This window comes from Capsicum annuum, chromosome 3 (assembly GCF_002878395.1).
Source record: "Capsicum annuum cultivar UCD-10X-F1 chromosome 3, UCD10Xv1.1, whole genome shotgun sequence".
NCBI lineage: Eukaryota > Viridiplantae > Streptophyta > Magnoliopsida > Solanales > Solanaceae > Capsicum > Capsicum annuum.
Window position 1 is genome coordinate 111,885,948 of NC_061113.1, and position 21,217 is coordinate 111,907,164.

The following is a 21,217-nucleotide window of genomic DNA, read 5'->3' on the forward strand; positions in this document are numbered from 1 at the left end:
CAAGTAGAAGAGTAGAATTTTAAGACTAGGGAGAGGCAGAATAAGAGAGCAAGGTTGGGTAATTTCAACTTTTCTTACCCCAAGTCAGATGGAGGAAATCATTCACAGTTTTGCTTTAAGTCAGCCGTTCCAGCTCCTTCCTCTGCCAGCGCTCTAGTACTAAAGTTTAGATACGGTAATAGAAACAAAGTGCCACGTTCTAAATCTCAATGCAGTGTTAGCAGTGCCCGAATGAATCCCCTTCATCAGACTTATGGTAAGAACCACAAGGGCATTTGCAGAGCTAGTAGTGATGTCTATTATGGTTGTGGCAAGCCAGGCCACAGGATTAGGGAGAGTCTGCAGTCAAGTCTTTAGGGTTAGCAAAATCATTCTACAGCTCAGTCCAGTTACCCAAATCAGCAGGGTGCCACTTCCAATACTACCAGTGGGCAACGCCCAAACAGACTCTATGCTCTTCAGTCCTAAAAAGATCAGGAAAATTCTCCTGATGTCGTTACTGGTAAGTTACAGATTTTCCATGTTCATGTTTATGCTTTGCTAGACCCAGGTGCATCTTTGTCTTTTGTTACTCCATACATAGCAGGCGATTTTAAAATCAGTCATGAATTCCTAGAAGAGCCCTTCTCAGTCTCTACCTCAGTAGGTAAAACCATCATAGCCTAGCGGGTATACAGGAACTGCCCGGTTATGATATCTCAGAAATCCACATCAGCAGATTTAGTAGAGTTAGAGATGACTGATTTTGATGTCATTCTCAGCATGGATTGGATTCATTCCTACTATGCCACAGTTGACTGCAGAAACAGGATAGTTCAGTTTCAGTCCTAGAGTGAAAGGGTAGCATTTCAGCGTTCAGGGGTCAACTTATTTCCTACCTTCGGGCAAGAAAAATGATTTCTAAGGGGTATGTGTATCATCTCGTGCATGTTAAAGATTCCATTTTTGAAAATCCTAGCCTCAAAATGTTCCCTGTTGTTAATGAATACTCAGATGTCTTTCCCGAAGATCTTCCAGGCATTCCTCCCGAAAAGGAAATAAACTTTGACATAGACCTTCTTCTGGATACTCAACCTATTTCTATTCCACCATACAGAATGGCACTGACATAACTCAAAAAGCTAAAAGATTAGTTGAAGGATCTCTTAGATAAGGCATTCATCAGACCCAGCATTTCCTCATGGTGTGCGCCAGTATTATTCGTGCGCAAGAAAGACAGTTCTCTTAGGATGTGTATTAATTACCGTCAACCCAATAAGGTCACGATCAAGAATAGATATCCTCTTCCCAGGATTGATGATCTATTCGACCAACTTCAGGGTGTCAATTACTTCTCCAAGATAGACCTCATATCAGGCTATCATCAGCTCAGAGTTAGAGAATGTGATATTCCGAAGATAGTTTTCCGTACTTGGTATGGTCACTTCGAGTTTTTAGTTATGTCATTTGGTCTTACCAGTTCCTCTGCAGCTTTTATGGACTTGATGAACCGTGTGTTCAAGCAGTACTTGGATCTGTTTGTCATAGTCTTTATAGATGATATTCTGGTCTATTCTCGCATAGAGCGTGATCATGCAGACCATCTCAGGATTGTTCTTCAGACTCTCAGGGATCATCAATTATTTGCTAAGTTCAGCAAGTGTGAATTTTGGCTAAGATCAGTAGCATTCCTTGGGCATATTATTTCTAGTAATGGCATTATATTAGATCCTCAGAAAACTGAGGAAGTAAGAAACTGGCCCAGACCCGTATATCCATCAGATATTAGGAGTTTCTTGGGTTCGGCTTGATATTACAGACGGTTTGTCGAGGGATTTTCTTCTATTGCATATCCCATGTCCAGATTGACTCAGAAGAAGATTAAGTTTCAGTGGTCAGATTCATGCAAGAAAAGCTTTCAAGAGTTGAAGACTCAACTCACCTCCGCTCCAGTTCTAGCTATTCCAGATGGTTTAGAAGGTCTTATAGTCTATTGTGATGCATCCAGAGTGGGTTTAGGCTATGTCGTTATGCAGCATGGTAAGGTCATAGCCTACGCCTCCAGACAGTTAAAGCCACATGAGAAGAATTATCCTACTCATGATCTTGAGTTAGCAGCGGTAGTTTTTGCCTTGAAAATTTGGAGACATTAGCTCTATAGAGTTCATGTATATGTCTTCACAGACCATAAAAGCCTCCAGTATGTCTTTTCCCAGAAAGATCTCAATCTTCGCTAGAGAAAATGGTTAGAGCTCTTGAAGGATTATGATATGAGTGTTCTTTATCATCCGGGCAAGGCCAATATTGTGGCCGATGCTCTCAGTCGACTCTCTATGGGTAGTGTTTCTCACATTGAGGATAGTAAGAAAAAGATGGCTCAGGAGACCATCAGCTTGCCAGACTAGGCGTTCTCTTAGTCGATTCTTCAGAGGGTGGTGTATATGTTCATAGTAGTTCAAAGTCATCTCTAGTTTCCGAGGTGAAAGAGAAATGAGATAGGGATCCTAGCCTTGTCAAACTCAAAAAGTCAGTTTAGAATCAAAAAGTCGAGGTTTTCTCCCAAGAGGGAGATGGTGTTCTTCATTGTTAGGGCCGTCTATGTGTTCCAGGTGTAGATGAATTGAGGTAGTGAATACTTGCAGAAGCACATGGTGCGCGATACTCTGTTCATCCAGAGGCCACTAAGATGTACCACGACATGCAGAAGATCTATTGGTGGAGTGGGATAAAGAGAGAGATTGCAGAGTTTGTGGCTAAGTACTCTACATGTTAGTAGGTTAAGATAGAGCATCAAAAACCTAGTGGTTCCATACAAGAGTCCACCATTCCTACTTGGAAGTAGGAAGAAGTTAACATGGACTTCGTGATGGGTTTGCCTAGAACTCGTCATCAGCATGATTCAGTCTAGGTCATTATAGATAGAATGACCAAGTCAGCTCATTTCCTTCCTGTTCATACTTCTTATTCTGCCGAGGATTATGCCAAACTCTATATCAGGGAGTTAGTCAGGTTACACAGTGTTCCACTGTCTATCATCTCAGACAGAGGTACCCAGTTCACTTCTCACTTTTAGAAAGCATTCCAAAAGGGTCTCGGTACCCAAGTCCATCTTAGTACAGCATTTCATCCTCAAACGGATAGTCAAGCAGAGAGGACCATTTAGACTCTTGCAGTTACGCTAAGGGCGTGTGCAATTGACTTCAAGGGAAGTTGGGATGACCACTTACCTTTGATTGAGTTTGCATACAATAATAGTTATCATTCTAGTATTCAGATGGCTCCATTCGAAGCTCTCTATGGTAGGAGATGTAGATCCTTAATTGGTTGGTTTGAAGTTAGTTAGGTCTCAATCATTGGTTAGTGAGGCCTCAATCATAGGTCTTTACTTAGTATTCGACGCCTTAGAGAAAGTTCAGTTGATCAGAGAGAGACTCCGGGCTGCTCAGAGCCGACAGAAGTCCTATACAGATATTCGTAAAAAGGATCTCGAGTTAGAGGTCAATGACTATGTCTATCTTAAGATCTCTCCCATGAAGGGAGTAAAGAGGTTCAGCAATAAAGGGAAACTCAGTCCCTGGTATGTCGGTCCCTTCAGAATTCTTTGTCACTTTGGTAAGGTAGCTTATGAGCTTAAGTTGCCTTTAGATCTAGCCTCAGTCCATCCAGTCTTCCATGTCTCTCTGCTAAAGAAGTGCCAGATGACCCAGCAATTTTTGTCCCTATTCAAAGCATCGACATTCAGAACAGCCTCTCCTATGAAGAGATTCCAGTCAAAATCTTAGATTATCAGACTCGTAGATTGAGGAACAAAGAAGTCGCTCTAGTCAAGGTTCTTTGGCGAAATCAGTCTCATAAGGGAGCTACTTAGGAAGTAGAAGCAGATATGCATACCAAGTATCCTCACCTCTTCCCCGCCAATTCAGATCAAGCTTAAGGTAATAGTTCTCCTTAATCTTATTTAGTTTCACATTCATGTTTCCAGTATAAACTTGGTACGTATTAACCGTTTCATACTCAGTCATGCATTCATGTGTTAGTTGTCCGTGCATCAGATATGCACGAGTTCAGTATGTTTAGCATGTCAGTCATGAGATCAAGTTTAAGTTCTTCATGTTTTGTTCAGGTTCTATTGTCATGTATCTCTTCTCAGTAAATTCTCATTCGAGGACAAATGCTCCCAAGGGGGAGATACTGTAATACCCCGTGTTTCTAAGCTAAGAAGTGAATAAGTATTCCTACATATGAAATCTCCTATCCTGTGACTCATACTTGAGTACATGACTTACCATGAATATCCTAGTGATAGGATAGCTTATGATGCATTAAGCATGTTCATATGAGTCACTTAAGGTAATGCAAGCTAAGAGTTTTTGAATCCATCAAGTTTTAGTGTTTGATTTTTCAAGGGTCATATTTGAACGAGTATAACTCCATGTTAATGTGGTATTTTTGCTGATTTAGACCCACCAAATTTTAGAGAATAGAATTAGCTTTCCAACGATACCAATTTTTTCTTAATCCAATACCAGAGCAAAAAGTTATGCCTATTTTCGTGAGAGACAGTAAGCATAGGTGATTGGTTAGGCGCTGCCTAACCTAGCTTAGGCAATCACTTGGGCGCCATCTAAGTCAATTCCAGGTGCCAATAACACTCCGTTTTGAGTTATTTTAGGGGTAATTAAGTCTTTTAACACTCCTTACACGTCCCTAAACTTAACCCTATGAAATATATAGCTTCTAAACATATTACAACCCTATTATCATCTCAAATATCATCATATAAGAGCACTAAAGGAGAAAAACAACTAGGGTTGCGTAACTAAGCTTGAAGATCCGATTTCAAGGAAATTCCTCCGTCAATCATCAAGAATCTTCCTTCTAAGGTATGCGTGAGTTGATTTATGGATCCCTTTCATCCATAAAGTTCTAAAACCTTCTTTTTCATTATAAGGTATGATTTCTATATTGTTGGGTGTTGATGATCATGTTTTTGATATTGGGTGATTCCCAAGATGGAATCTTTATATGTTATTTTTTTAAATTTCATGATATCATATGAGTTGGAAACATGTAAATTTGGTTGTTCATGATGTATAACTTGATGATTTCACCTATGATTAAGATGTTCATGTAAGGTGTTTGATAAAATGCCTAAGAAGCTAGAAATCATGCAATATATCTAAATTGTGACTAAGTGAAGGATTCATGATATGTCCTTACGTTCCAATGACTTTCATGTTGTTAATGTGGCTTGTAAATGTTGTTGGAATACTCATGAACTATTCTTATGATGTTGTGCTATGTTTACTTGCAAATCCTACTTATGAACAAGATGTATGATAACCATGCAATCCACATGAACTTCCGTGCTATTGGTATATGTTGCCAATATGATTATGCAATGAACATGATATTAAGATTGTGCAAGTACTTCCATGTGATATGAAATCCTTTCCATGCAATACATTGTTGATAACCATGCTTAGTATGAGATTGCTACTTATGATGTTATAAATTATGGACTCTACTCTTATGATCAAGTCAGTCATGTGTGTTAGTTTCCTTTCATCGAGTCCTGGGGGTTCTTGTACCCAAAATCTATAGTTGTGTGCCTAGATCCATGTCATGTTTCACGATATTCAAACTCAAGCTATGATTCCATAGACTTCAGTTAGTCATGCGACTCAGGAAAACCTCATGATCTTAGTCAGTTGTCAGATATCAGTAACATTCCGCTAGTCAACGAAATTCAGCAAGATTAAGTCACGCACAGTCAGTTATTCATGTCCAGTCCCTCCAGATGGGAGTAGAGGTTAGCACCGAGTGAACCCAAGGATGGGAACTCACCCGCCAATTCAGGGTGTGATTCTTAGTAGTCATCCTTATGTTCCAGAACTACATAGCCAGCGTAGGTTGAGATATCTTAACCCATTAGATTAGGGTTGATGAGGTGGATTAACTCATCAGTTTAGGGTTCCCACCGTTCTCATTAAGTACTCTCCAGATAAGGGTCACTCATAGGCTATCCTTACTCGTGGCACAGTATTGACACCCCTCTATTCGGGGCAGAGATTGGACCCCAGCTTAGCTATAACGGTATACATGGGGCATATCGGTTAAAAACTACTTCCCATAGTTTCAGTAGCAGTCTCGGTAAAAGAACTCAGGGCGTTCTTCATATTTTCAGTATATACAGGACTGTCAGATACAGTTGTCCATGTTATCAGTTTCAATATCAGTTATGACAGTTATCAGTAAACCACATATTAGCTTACAGGTCATGCTATCACGTATTTACGATCCCAATTTTTATATATATGTGTTTGCACTCCCACGTTCATATTAGTCAGTCAGTGTTGTTCATGCATGAAACCTTTTATGTTCATCCTACCTTCCTCGTATACTCAGTACTCCAGTTGTACTGACGCATTTGCGCTATGGTGCTTTCTTTTCATGTTACACCATAGGTTCCAAGACACGAGCTCCATCCCAGCAGTAGCGGTAACATTCCAGTCGCAGAGACACAGTGAGTCCTCATTGATTCGAGATAATATGATTTGATTCATTTATTTATTTCTTTAGTTCAGTTTTATGGAGTTAGTTGGAGACATGTTCCTTCAACTCCTTATTCAGATAGTTTAGAGGTTTTAAGATTTATGTTCAGATTTACGTTCAGATTGAGTTGTTTTGGGTATTTAACCCACATGATTGTATTCAGTTGAACCTTATGGCCTTACAGTTCTATGTATTCTGCATTATTATATCATTAATTGTACTATACAGGTACAGATATCAGTCATGGGTTAGCTTGTGGTCCCTCGAGGTCATGAGTACCGTGTAGCATTTCGGTTCAGCAAATTGGGGTGTTACATAGGGAAATCAGGTAGAGCAGTTAAGGATTCCAGGACTGCGATGTTGATTGGTGACATGTACATATCTAGGCTTATGGTCTATGCCCAGTAGACTGAAGATCAGAAGCTTAAGAAGAAGAAGAAGAGAGAAAATAAGAGAGCTAGAACAGGTAGTTATAGTTTTGCTCCGCATGGGTCACAGGATGGTAATCGTTTTCAACTATGTCAGAAATGTTCAGCCCCAGTTCACTCTTCAGCTAGTACACCAGACTCCAAGGCTCAAGGTAGTAAGAGTAGTGTTTTTACTCATCTATTTTACAAAGAGTGTGGTAAGTATCATAGGAGGGTGTGTAGAGCCAGCAGTAATGTGTGTTTTGGATATGGCGAAGTAGGTCACAAAGTCCAAGATTGTCCTAAACCCGGTTCTCAAAGTCAGCATGGTCGTCCTTCATCTTAGTTCGGTCACTCAAAACAGCAGGGTGCCAATTCCAGCACTATCAGTGGGCAACGCCCAAATAGACTCTATGCACTTTGGTCCCGGTAGAATCAGGAAAGCCCTCCTAATATAGTTACTGGTATGTTACAGACCTCCCATTTACATGTTTGTTTTCTCTTGTCTCATCAGATTCATGAGTTTCTTTTCTGTTGTAGCCTTGTATAGTAGTTAAACTTTAAGGTCAAAAAGTCAGGCCTTTGAATTCAAGTTATAGTTCCAGTATGTGTAGATAATTAGTCATGATTTAGTTTCTAGATTCCTTGCACATCACCTCAGCTTCCCTCAGTAGCTCCGCCAAGTCAATATTCCTAGAGGGACCTAGTGTCCCAAGCGAAAGATATGCTATAATCCCAGAGCCTTCATAACATAAGCGTCCCATTATGTTTTCACATAATGAATCCAGTTTAGAGTAGGGGATACTCATAAGTTGACCCTCAAGTTCAAATCTCAGTCGTGAGCCATGTATTTAGGGGCTTAGTTTAGTTCACAAAATTCAGTTTATATATCATGTTTTAGTCTCATTCATGTTCTTAGGTTCCCATTTATGCATACTTCTAGCATAATCATGGATTCATTAGTACTTTTTAGTTTACATGACAGTTTTCTTGAACTTACTCAATTCCATGTTCAAATTACCATTACAAACTTGGTATTGAGTTCATGCTCAGATCTCCATAACAAACTTGGTACTAAGTACTCTTGTATATTTAGTTAATTATCCATGCATCATATATGCACGAATTCAGCTTATCAGTCATCCATCAGACATGCATGTTCAGTATGATATGTTTAGTTATCATTCATGTCATCCATGAGATCATGTTCCAGTCATTCATGTTTAATACGTACGTCACTTTATGTTCCTACTCTCTCTCTATCAATCTCATTCGAGGATGAATGTTCCCAAGGTGGAGATATTATAATACCCTGACAATCTCAATCGATAGTAGAACCATGATTCAAGATCATGAGAAATAAATCTTAGTGATTTGGTAGTTTTATGATCAAGTTTGATGTATATTAACTCCTTAAATATGTCCTAGCTATTAGACGAATCAAAACATCCCTTACCGATTGAATTCTTGAGAAGGACACTGCCATAGTCAAATTCAAATGAGTATATCTCTCATTATACATATAATTTTTGAACTCATAACCCACCAACAGATATATAATTGAATTATCTTTCCAACGATACCAATTTTACTAAAATTCGACATCGAAGTAAAATGTAATGGCCGTTTTACTGAAAGCTGTCTGAGCTGCCTAAGAGCGATGGGCAAGCTGACGGACCGTCAAGTCAGCGATGGACCATCACTTTGACCATCACAGCTGAAGTATTAAGGCCATTTTATGGCCCAAAAATAATGGTTGGAGTGACGGTCCGTCACTCACACCATCAGTTTTGTCCGAAACAGTGCTGAAACGTTATTTTAAAGGGATTTTTGAGTCTTTTTCCACCCTGTTTAACACCCAATCACGTCAAATCAAAGCACATAACTCCTCATTCACCCATAACATCAAAATTATGGTTTATTTCAATATTAAAAATTCAAGAACAATATTAAAACCCTTCCTCAAGAAATCAAGAATCTTTTCAAGAGCCTTCAAGAAAGTTTCCTAAGGTATGCAGATGTTGATTCTTGGGTCCCTTCCACCCAAGAAGTTCAAGAATCTTTTTTCTAAATTCAAAAATCTTATGTTTATGAGTTTTCATGATTCATGTGAATTGAAATTGAAGTTCATGTTAGTATTGAGTTTTAATTCATGATTTGTTTACAAGGTTTCAAGCTTTGGCCCTAGAATATGATATTCATGATAAACCCTCTTCAAGTTGCTTGTTAAGTGATGTGTTTATGTAAATTGAGTATAGAAATTATTGAATAATCAAAACACGCTCCCCATATATTTGACAAAAAGCTTATGTGAAGGAATTAGAGCCATTATAGCATGTTGACTAGAAATCCCCAATTGTGTGTAAGCTCATGCATGCCAAGTGTTTGTTGAAAAGCCTTAGTGAATGAATTGTGACATGATAGCATTAAATTCCCCAATTATGTGTTTTTTAATGCATTCTAAGTGTTTGATGCAAGACCTTGTAGCATGTCTCCCTATATTATCACATGTTTATGGTTTTCTAAATGCTTGAAGAGATGCTTTAGTGATTGTGATGGTGAATGAATGTCCATGGTTATGATTATTCAAGAATGGTTATTTTTTACTTTTAGTCATCGAGTCCTGGAGCTATTTATACCCAATAATTTAGCTATGTTCCTAGAGCCAGTGTCAGTTTGCACAATACTCTCAGTCAATCCATGATCCATAGGACTCAGTCAGTCATGTGACTCAGGAAAACCCAGAAATCTTAGTAATCTCAGTAGTTCAGTAATCTCAGTGATCTCAGTATTCCGTAAGCTTGGTAACCTTAGTATTCCCAGTAGATCTCAGTAACTTCAGTACTCTCAGTCAGTCCATAGATCTCAGTAGTATTCCGTTAGTCAACGGAACTTAGTAAACTCAGTTTTGCTCCACTAAATGATACTATTAGTATCAGTTTAGTTCAGTTAATCAATTCAGTTTAGTTAATCAATTCAGTGACTATTCAGTTGGGAGTAGGATTCATCACCAAGTGAACTTAAGGATGGGGGCATTCCTATCAGCAGGGTTTTGACCCTTAGTAGCAATCCTTGTGTTACAGAACTATGTAGCCATCTTAGGTTGAGATGCACCCTACACATTTAGGGATATATATACATCTCATTTGGGTTACCTACTAGCAGGGGTTGACGGAAGAGCTCCCTGTCAGAGAAGGTATACTCACAGCAGGCCTTTACCCGTGACACAATATTGGCACCCTTCCAGGTGAGGTTACAGGTTGGACCCCACCAGTTTAATTTTGGGGCATGTTGGTTAGATAATTACCTCCCATAGTTTCAAACTCAGTCTCACTCTTATTAAAAGAACTCACATAGTTCTTCAAATTTAGGACTGTCAGATACAGTCAACTCAAATACAGTATGGAACTCAGCTAGGTTCCTCAGATTCAGGACTATCAAATATAGTTACTCATGTTATCAGTTATATCAGTTATCAGAACTCATGTTATCAATATTCATCTTTAGGACTGTCAGATACAATCAACCAAACCAGTTCTTCATAATCAGAACTGTAAAAATAATTATTCATGTATCAGTAACATAGTATCAGTCCCTCAGTATTTAGTAATACAGTATCAGTTTCTCACTTATCAGCAACTTAGATGTCATTATCAGTAGACTCAGTTATTCAGTACCCTAGTATTAGCAAACTAAGATATCAGTAAATCTATGTTGTTAGCAGACTCAGTAGCCAGAACTCAGTATTCAGTCCTATCACGATCTCAGTTATAGTTACGTATGCATGCATGTATTCTCACATTCATGTTAGTCAGTCAATTATTATTGTTCATGCATATGAACCCTCTTGTATTCAACCTACCTCACTTGCACACCAATACATTTAAAGTACTGACGTATTTGCGCTATGGCATCTTATACCATAGGTGTAGAAGCACGAGCTCTAGAGTATCAGTAGCATCCCAGTTCATCAGTCAGAGTCAGCAGTAAGTCCTCATCCTTCGAGGACATAATGATTACTTTATTATTTTAATTGATTTTAATAGTTGGAGTTAGTTGGTGACCTATCCTATCAACCCCTTATTCAGATAGTCAATTTTAGAGGCTTTCAGACAACAGTATGTTCAGCCAGTTAATTCAGTTATTTTGGTATTGTTATATCATATTTTTAGTTATTTTTATTCAGTTTTGAACCTTATGGCCTTTTAGTACATATTTTCTCATCTATATGGCATATTATGCAATGTACAGGTACAGATATCAGTCATGGGTTAGGTTATGGTCCTTCGAGGTCATGAGCACTGTGTAGCATTCTGGGTACCATATTCGGGGCGTTACAAGACCCTTACAAGTTTTAATTAATATTCGTAGCACCCACAACTTTATTAATTAAGAGGTGGCTAAGAATTTAGGGTGTAAGCGTTGTGATATATCTAAATAATCTATTATTGTAGTAGATAGTAGATAAGTGCAGACTATTGTTATATCCAAGAACTTGCAATGGTTGTTTCAAGGAAATATATTTTCATGTGATTTTCTACTATTACCTTTGGTCAATGTGGATATTGTATTGGGAGTGCAGTGGTTGAATACTCTTGGTAGAATTTTGTTTGATTTTAAGAACAGAATATAAAATTCAAATATTAAGGGAAGAAGCATGTATTGAGAGGTGTAACTAGTCAGCTAAAATCTTCAATGGCTAGTTCCTTACTTAAAGGTGTGGGGTATGATGCTTAGTTCTACATCATGGATGTCCTTGATCCTACAAATTCTGGCACTTATTGTTACAATATTCAAGCTTTACAAGGAACTGAACTACATTCTGAATTATCTGCATTACTACAGTAGTTTACTGCTATTTTTGAACTTCCTACTACTTTACCACCTAAAGAGGTTCATTTGACCATAGAATACCTCTCATAGACTCTACCATTCCTATCAACAAAATACCATATCGATATCCTAGTGTGAAGAAGGATATTATTGAGAAATTAGTTCAAGAAATGCTATATCAAGGAGTTATTCAGCATAATACTAGTTCTTATGCTTCTCCTATGGTATTGGTGTGTAAGAGGGATAGAACTTGGAGGTTATGTGTTTACTATATGGAATTAAATCAATTAACAATTAAGGACAAGTTTCCAACTCCTTTCTTTAAGGACTTAACGGATGAATTATGTGGAGCTTCTGTATTCTTTAAGATAGATCTTAGATTTGGTTACCATCAACATAGGATGATTGATAGTGATGCTCATAAAATAGATTTTAAAACACATGAAGGACATTATGAGTTCTTAGTAACACCTTTTGGGATAACTAATGCCCTATTTTTATTCCAAAGTGTAATACCGCAATCGTTCCTTAAGCCTATATCTATCTTTTGAGTAGATAGGGGTGGCTTATAAAGTGATTGATGTTTATATTGTGTTGTATTTGTTATTTATAGCATTGAATAAACTTTCCATAGATACCAATTTCATCAAAATCCAACATCGGACGAGGAAGTTATGGCTGTTTTACTAAGTGATGTCGAAATCGCCCAGGCGTGATGGTAGACCTAAAGGACCGCCAAGTTCTTGGTGGACCGTCAGTTATCCCATCAATCCAAGGTATTAACCCCTTTTTTTCTGGCAATCATGCGATGGATAAAATGGTGGGCCGCCAAAAATTTGATAAACCGTCAAGGGGACCATCAAGTTGAGGTAGAATGTCCCATTTCTGGCCCCCGAGTGACGAACGATCTGGTGGACCGTCAGTTTCCTGACGGATCATCACTTCGACCGTTATGTCGAGGCATAATGTCCTAGTTTTGTCACTCGAGTGACGGACGATCTGGTGGACCGTCAGTTCCTCTGATGGATCGTCAATTCAACCATCACAGACATATATCGAACACATTTGCAATGAAAACCGAATGGCTAAATACATATACAGGCCCCTTAACTATTTCACTTTTTTCGTATAGACACCTCAACTAAGACAGATACCTATTGAACCCTTTACCCCTTCACAAATGGTTTCAATTGAGCTCAATTGTCCGACGTGGCACCTTTTTAAAGCCTTCTTTATTAATGTGTTAAGCGCGTGTATGTAGTCGCTGCCTACGCGTAAATTTTGACCAATTATAACCAATTATATTTTACACCTCACCTTTTCTTTTAATTAATACATAAACATAATTTCCACTTCATTTCCCCCCTTATAACGTCAAATACCTCATACCCATCCCCAAATCTATTAGAAACCCTAAAATCGCGATTTCACTCCAAATACTACTAATTTATGCTTCGTCTATTGTATAATGAAAAGTTACATAGTGTTTTTGAGTTATTAGTTCAAGTTTGACACTGATTTCAACATTTCTTTACTGGTTGCAAAGAATCTGGAGTTGGATCTCAAGAATTGTTATTGTTTTGTGTTTGAATCGCACTCAGGTATGTTTCAAATGTCAATATTGTCACATTTTTGTCATGAATTGTTGTTGTAAATGGTTTATTAGTTCTTTGTTAGTATATTACATTAGTAATGGTTGTTCGGAAATATCCGAAAAAAGCTAGGGTTTTTTTAGGGCTTTTACTATTCATAACTTGTCAGGTATTTTTGGAGTTTTGTTTCAGGAATCTGATGGCTAATATTATTATTACAACTCGTTTTCACCACGGTGGCAAGTTTGTTTCTGATAAAGAATATGCTCCAGGCTACATATGAGAAAGTGAGGTGGAATATGTAAGTATGGACAAGGACCACTTTTCTATATTTGAGTTGCTTTATTATACTAAAGAATTTGGGTATATGACTATTGGTGGGTTCTACTTTAAAGACCCTAAAAAGGAAGTCTTTGTTGAAGTAGAAAATGACTTGACTTTGGTAAGTCTTGTTGAAGACCTAGAAGATGAGGACTTTTTAGACTTGTATGTGAACCATGTTGTGGATGAGGTAGAAGTGCTAGAAGATGGGGTCCCATCTGGTTTTCTTTGTGGTACAGTAGGTGATCAAAGTAGTAATGTGGTTGGTGAAAATAGAAATGTAGGTGAGAACATATCAACAGTTCATGATATTAATGTTGAAGGGTTACATGAGGAACCTACCCAAACTAACAACATAGATATAGAATCTGGTGCAGATGAACTCTCAAATCTAGAAGGGGCTGAAACAGATCTTGATAGTAGTGCTGATTCTCAAGAGTTTAATATACCAGAAGATGATGATTCTGAGGTTGATGAAGAGTTAAGAACTCTAAGAAATGAAAGGAGAAACTATGTGAAACAAAAGAAATTTGTCCAAAATGAAGAAATAAAACTTGGATCAATAGGTGTTAATAGGGGATTTGAAGATATTGGAAGGAATAAAACTGCTAGATACAGTGGAAAATTAGGGGAAGATGATGAGTATATAGATAGCTCAGAAGTTGATAGTGATGAAAGTGCTGATGGACTGAAACCTGAAGCTGTCAGGGGTGTTGATTTACCAACAAGAAGGAAAAGTAAAAAAGGTAAGATTTGATCCTGATTGTGTTGTGGCTATATTTGAGCTTGGTATGATATTTGAAAATGCTAAGGAATTTAGAAAGGTTGTGGCTGAGTATGTTGTTGAATACAAAGTTAGATTGAAGCTTAAGCGTAATGAGAAACATAGAGTTAGAGTTAGATGTGAGGACAAGAAATGTAAATGGTTGTTGTTTGCTAGTATTGATAAGCATTCTGATGACTTTGTTATCAAGCACTACTATCCTGTACATGTATGCACTACTACAAAAAAAAAACAAATTGTGCACATCTAAGTTTAGCGCAAGTAAGTTCAAGGCTGAAATAACTTTACAACCTTATATAAAATTGTGGGAAATTTAGAAATTGGTGAGAAAAAAATTGGGTTTGTATGTGGGAAAAATTGTTTGTAGCAGGGCAAAGCATAGAATCATTAAAGAATTCTTGGGTGATTGGAAGATGGAATTTTCAAGGTTGTGTGACTACTCAGACATAATAAAACATATTAATCCTAGCAGTTCTTGTTGGGTGAGGATAGATAGAGAGTCTCAACTTGGAAAAAATCTATTTATTTATTTTTATTTGTGCTTTGATGCATTAAAGAGAGGCTGGATAGCAGGGTGCAGAAAAATTATTGGGTTAGATGGTTGTTTTTTTGAAAGGTTCTTGCAAGGGTGAATTGTTAGTTGCAATTGGGAGAAATGGAAATAATCAAATGTATCCAATAGCCTAGGAATTGGTTGATCAAGAGACAAAACATAGCTGGATTTTCTTCCTTAACCACTTGATTCAAGATTTGAACTTAGGCACTGGACATGGAATGACTGTCATGTCAGCTATGCAAAAGGTTAGTCTACTTTTTAAACTTTAATTTTGATGTCTTCTATTTATTTACTATACAGTCCATGTCCATATATTTTGTGTTTTGATTTTGTATTTATGTTGATGTAGGGTCTTGTACCTACTATACTTGAGTTGCTACCAGATTGTGAAATGAGGTGGTGTGCAAGACACATCTGGTCCAATTGGCATCAGATTTGGAGAGGAGAAGAAAGAAGAAAACAATTTTGGAGGTGCGCTAAATCCAGTTTTAAAGTGAAGTTTTTGGATGAGATGGGAAAACTCAGTCAACTTGGTAAGAATATTTGTGAGGACTTATTACATTACGAAAAATAAATCATGGTGCAGGGCATATTTTAGGGCGTATTCTAAATGTGACATTGTTGAAAATAATATGTGTGAGACTTTTAATTCATGGATTTTAGCTTATTAGACATAAATCTATAATCAGTATGTTAGAGAAGATTAGACACAATATAATGGATAGAAATATTGAAATGAGGAAGTTTGTTGATACCTGGATTTCAGACATCTCTCCTATGGCTTTGCTAGTACTTGAAGAAAACAAAGATATGGCTAGAAATTGCACAGTTAGGTTCTATGGACAGATTGGGTATGAAATTTTAGATGGTCCTTATAGGCATATAGTTGATATTAGGAAAAAGATTTGCACTTGTAGAAGATGGCAATTGAGAGTCATACCATGTCAACATATTGTATTGGCTTATCAGCATAAATGTATAGAGCCTAAATTTCATATGGAAGAATGGTATAAGAAAGATACATTCTTGAAGGCTTATGACTACTTTCTTCAGCCAATACCTAATATGAAAATGTGGCCTAACACAAGTGGTGTAGTGATTGATCCTCCTGAGCCTAGACTAATGTCTGGCAGACCAGGAAAGAATAGAAAAAAAGGGAAGAATGAGCCTAAGAAGAAGTATGGGAAGCTATCCAGGAAAAGACTGAAAATTTCTTGCTCCAAATGTCATCAAATTGGTCATAACAGGACTCTCTGTAAAGCTCAGGTAATGCACTCATATCTTTTGATTCAATAATTAAATTCTGATATTTATAATATATATTTAATATCCTTTATTGTTAGGATAGAATGGGAAAACCTGGAAGCTCTAGCCAGGCAGCAAGTTCTAGCAGGCCACCAAGCTCTAGCAGGCCACCAAGCTTCAGCCAGCCACCAAGCTCTAGCAGGCCACCAAGCTTCAGCCAACCACCAAGCTCTAGCATGCCACAAAGTTTCAGCCAGCAACCAAGCTTCAGCAGTTCTATGTGTGTTGATACCTCAGTAGTTATAAGACTGCAGCCAGCTGGAAGAGGTAGAGGTGGAAGTAGAGGTACTAACAAAGGTAGGGGAGCTGGCAAAGGCAAAGGATCTGGAAAAGTAAAGGAAAAGAAAGTGTATCTGATCAGCAACTTGGAGAAAAAAAGACCATTGGAGCATCAACATCATCAGTAGGACAAAAGAGGTCTCAGACAGTAGGATTTGGTATCTACACTGATCAAATGAGTGGCAGTAAAACATTAAATGTAAGTGTGAATTACAACTTCCATTCATGTAATTTTTAATTATCTTTTGACAAATCTAATTTTACTTCATTTTATACAGCCTAGAACTAGAGGTGAAACAGTTTTCACTCCGGATATTTACAAAGATTCAACTTAAACAAATATTCATATTGGTTATAAGCCTCGAGGAATGAAGTGGAAGGAAAAGAATGTTGTCACAACTTCTCAATTGCAGAGTATGAGTCAGTCAAAAAAGAAGCCAACTTGAAAGTTCTAGTGCACCAGGAGGAATATGAAGTTGTTGAATTAATTGTGTTTTTAGTACAATGTATAGTTTGGTGATTAGTTGTATGACTACTTTGGTATTTTGTTGGGGTTTTTGAAGATTCTGAACTATTTTTTGTGGTCTGTTTAGATTACTTTTGGATGAACACTTGATGTATTGTTAGAGCTCATTTTGAGCAGTTGAATGGTAGATTATTGTGTTTAAAATGTCGATCAATTGCACTTGTGCTCTTGTGCTTTATATAATTATTGAATGGTGGTTCATTTTGTGTTAAACATTTGACAGCTTTGAATCATTTAAATGAATCATTTGAACTCTAAAAAAATAGAGTACAGTAATCTAACTAAACCAATTACAACAGTAAAGCAAAATCAAAACATCGTAAGAGAGTAACATTTCACAACTTATCTTCATTCCTTCTTAATTGTTTCATACACAACAATCCCACTACAACAAGAAAGCCAAAGCAAAACAGTCCCAATACAACTAATATATTTCAGAATTAGCCAAATCAAAACAGTCACATATATAAGAAACCTAAGCCAATATTTGCCAAAATCTAAGAACATTTCTTGAAGAAATTCCATGTAGCCAAAATCACAATCGCCCCAACGCATATCACTTTAAATTTTCTTGATCGATTCCTCTCTTCTTCAAATGATTTGACTTTTTTCAATAAACCCCACATCGTCTTTCATCATCATACCAGTCAAAATAATTGCATCCACCTCTCGCCTACAGGTTTAAAGAAAAAAATAAACTAAAAAATTGCATCCACTAATCGAAGTAATTGCATTTCGTCCAATGAAGCAGCAAAAGATGAATACCTTTGAAGTTTTGCAGCAAAAGAATCTCCGACCAGTGTTGAGTTGTGTCCACGAGGTCTTAATTTCAGCTTTCACCCCACAGAAACGTACTCCTTTTGGAATTGAAGAAGATGAAGACAATGAAAAAGATGAATTGGACATTACTACTAAAAACGGGTAAGAAGAAGAAATTTATAAGAGTAGGAGAGTTTAAGCAGAGCAAGAGAAGGCTGAAAAGAAATTTAAGAGGAGAAGGAGAATTTAGGAGACAAAAATGGTGGATATTAAGAATTGAGTATAAAAAGAGGAAGAAAGTGGGAATTAGGGTTTTTTTTTAAAAAGAAATTGGGTATAAAAAGAGGATAAAAGATTCGTTGGGTGCCACATAAGCTGGTTCCATGACATTTCACGCGCCTCCCAGACGTGAGTACCTGCAAACTGCCACGTCAGAGAATTAGGCTCAATTGAAACCATTTCTGAAGGAGTAAAGGGTTCAATAGGTACCTTTCTTAATTTAGGTGCCTATACGGGAAAAGTGAAATATTTCAAGGGCCTGTATATGTATTCCGTCAAACCAAATCCTTCAGAAAGGATAGCTGCAGGAGCATAATGATCCATGCTTGCATCAATGTAGCATATCCTCAACTCTTCCCCTGATATAACATGGGAGTTTAAACGTGTCAATGTGAAGTTCCTGAATAAATACTGGAGATTACAGAGTGAATGAAAAACAATGGAAGCTACTTCTTATTTGTTAATTGTATTATGCCAGCATGGTTCTGCTGGAAATGAGATATCCAGTTTAGGTTCATTTATAAACTAAATTTAGAAATTCGCCATGAGAAACTGGAAATCATATTCCATGGCTATATTACCAGTAGAAGGAAACCAATCAAATAGAGAGTATTGGAAAGAAACGGGTCAAAATGGAGTAAATGAATAATGACTATCCATGTTGTCGACCCAAACTAGCTTAGGTCTGTAGCATTTGTAGATGATGTTGTAATATAGCAACATCAACCAAATCATCAGGAGCTAGGTATTCCTATATTAGGAGAAAATAAGATGTTCGCCGCAACAGAATTGAAGGTCTAACAACATAAGCAAAACATTAGACGTGCATTGTTTTAATAACCGAGAAATAAACGAGGCCAATGGGGCACGGCTCGAATCTCGGTGAATAATGGATCCGCTCATCTAATCTTCTCCATTTAAATACCAGGCTGTCTGCAGCTGATTGGAACCCGTGACATGCGCCTAACGCACATATCATTGTTTGCACTCTTACCACTTGACCAAAGACGTCCATTAAGCATGCATTGTTTTGAGGTGAAAATGGACTACTAATCAGATTTTAATCACATGGAACCTCTGTATTCAATGACAATGAACATCCAGAAATTGAACCATATAACAAAAGCCAAGGTGATTTCACGAAACAAGTAAATACAACTTTCTTAAATCTTATGGAACAAATTCTCTTACACTTGTGTATACAAGTGCAAAATGAACTGATCAAATAATGAAAGGAGAATCACCTGCTTCTATATCACGAAGCACCTTCACTTTTGTGTTCACACTTTCTATCCACAACATGTGTGCATTGGGATCTGCAGGTGAAATATTCGAGTTAATGAAACTGCTTTATGTTCCATTAGCACATATCTGGATAGAAGCATTGGATCAAAGTTAATTTCTTCCGCTGTTCTTCTTTTAGGTTATTTTGTCAGCTTTAGGTCCAGTATCTCTAGGAAGTACAGATGTGAAACCACTAACAACAGTTGCAGATCAGAACTTTGAGGATCATAGCAAGAACGAATACTGGTCCAATCCGTAAAAGGACCAGTTATAGAATAAAATGATCAAAGCCAACTTACAAATAGAATATTCAGCTCTTTGGGACACTTTGTCTAGAGCATCCCTAGTCCTAATTACCACAGATCATGAGACTCGACCGTGGCCAATATTTAGTCGCAGCCCTTCAGGGAATTAGATAAAATTCAAGTTCACCCATTCAACAGCCAACAAAAATTATGGATCTTGGAAACTTCATTGAGTTACAACAACAGCATAAACAACATTAACCATGTAAATTTATTTTCTGTTGTCAAGAACCAAATCAACACATGTCAGGCGGGCAGACCAAGGAAGTTCTCATTTTGGTATGCCTCTACAAATATGCATTCTGATTAATGGTCAACTAACACAGTTTAGACAATGCAAGTGCTAAATATCGGAATATTGAAAACTCTTACCACAGTCATGATTATAAAATGATGGTAGCATATAAATAGCATTTCCAACTGCAGCCTCTGCTTCTACTTTTGCTGCTACTGACAATGATATCTTCATACGATCCCATGGCCAATTCAATCCGAAAAGAATTGAAACGGATACGTGCCAATACATCAATATACCATTTCTTTGACAAAACTAGCAGAAGTTAAAGAGACAAAAGCATCATTTCTCTCCAAATATTTTATAATTGATCGAAGTCCTCTATGCTTAGTAATAATTAGGCTTGATCAAAGAGACCTAACGTTATTTCTTCATATAAAACTAAAATAAACTCAATCCTATGAAGACACTAGATATGAAACTATAAGGATACATGCAATCTGCTCATATGTGAACCCTGCATCTTCAAATGTGCTTCTCAGTAGCTCATATTCCTTCTCCGTCTGATGTTAAAAGGGTCAGAATAGGCTCCATTGATTAGAGATGCCACTTGGAGGATGTAAGACACGGATATCTATCTTACATTCACAAACTGGGGGGGGAGGGGGGGGGACTAGCAGAGCTTGAAAAAAGTTCTATTTCATTCCACCTTCCAGCATCAGGGAGGAAAAAGAATGAAATGGAGGGAGAACTTTCATCTTGGACTTCCTTTTGTAAGACATACAACATTCTTACAGAATAGTTTCACAAATTCTGGTCATTGGCTGTTGTTACTCATGAAAAAATAACTTCTTGAAGTACATTTAACAGGAAGCAGATTAAAATGATCTATGCCTTCTAAAGGTACAACCAGTGTTATCAAAAGCGAAAGTGGGGAAAAACAGTCCAGTTCAATCAGGGTTTTAAGCGCAAAACATAAATATAGCTGGCTTTAATGAAGAAAGGCACAAATGAGTACAACAACAACAACAAACCCAGTGTATTCCCACTTAGTGAGGTCTGGGGGGGGTAAGATGTACGCAGTCCATACCTCTACCTCTGATGAAGTAGAAAGGCTGTTTCCGAAAGACCCCCGGCTCAGGCACAAGATATCACACAAACACATAGTAAAGCACAGAAGCAGATGACAATAATATAAATAAGGCACCCATACGGACT

The 21,217-nt window shown here is 37.5% G+C and overlaps 2 protein-coding genes across 4 annotated transcripts in view; one reads left to right on the forward strand and one right to left on the reverse strand.

The window, feature by feature from the left end:
* The first annotated feature begins 13,317 nt into the window (after window positions 1–13,317).
* Window positions 13,318–16,797, forward strand: LOC124896634. Of its 3 annotated transcripts, XM_047408238.1 has the most exons (4): window positions 13,318–13,375; window positions 13,559–15,272; window positions 15,377–16,293; window positions 16,371–16,797. In XM_047408238.1, the coding sequence occupies exons 3-4, from the start codon at window positions 15,718–15,720 to the stop codon at window positions 16,737–16,739; spliced, it is 945 nt and encodes a 314-aa protein (XP_047264194.1). In that variant the 5' UTR covers window positions 13,318–13,375; window positions 13,559–15,272; window positions 15,377–15,717; the 3' UTR covers window positions 16,740–16,797. The 3 variants fall into 3 exon arrangements, 2 of the variants coding, with proteins under 2 accessions (XP_047264194.1, XP_047264193.1); XR_007052994.1 differs by having other exon boundaries at window positions 13,333–15,272; window positions 16,376–16,797; XM_047408237.1 differs by having other exon boundaries at window positions 13,333–15,272.
* A 662-nt stretch (window positions 16,798–17,459) lies between these two features.
* LOC107865346 (histone-lysine N-methyltransferase ATXR4) overlaps window positions 17,460–21,217 on the reverse strand; it is a 14,112-nt gene continuing 10,354 nt past the window's right edge. The window contains 7 exon segments of the mRNA XM_016711628.2: window positions 17,460–17,810; window positions 17,903–18,319; window positions 18,386–18,534; window positions 19,420–19,491; window positions 20,137–20,222; window positions 20,224–20,314; window positions 20,493–20,562. Coding sequence (XP_016567114.1) covers window positions 18,404–18,534; window positions 19,420–19,491; window positions 20,137–20,222; window positions 20,224–20,314; window positions 20,493–20,562 — 450 coding nt within the window. The 3' untranslated portion in view covers window positions 17,460–17,810; window positions 17,903–18,319; window positions 18,386–18,403.

Bases quoted from the DNA above. Each gene is read 5' to 3' on its own strand.
- LOC124896634 (XM_047408238.1), top strand. From the start codon at position 15,718: ATGTTAGAGAAGATTAGACACAATATAATGGATAGAAATATTGAAATG. The intron at 16,294-16,370 runs GTAATGCACTCA...CTTTATTGTTAG, and splicing joins GGACTCTCTGTAAAGCTCAG to GATAGAATGGGAAAACCTGG.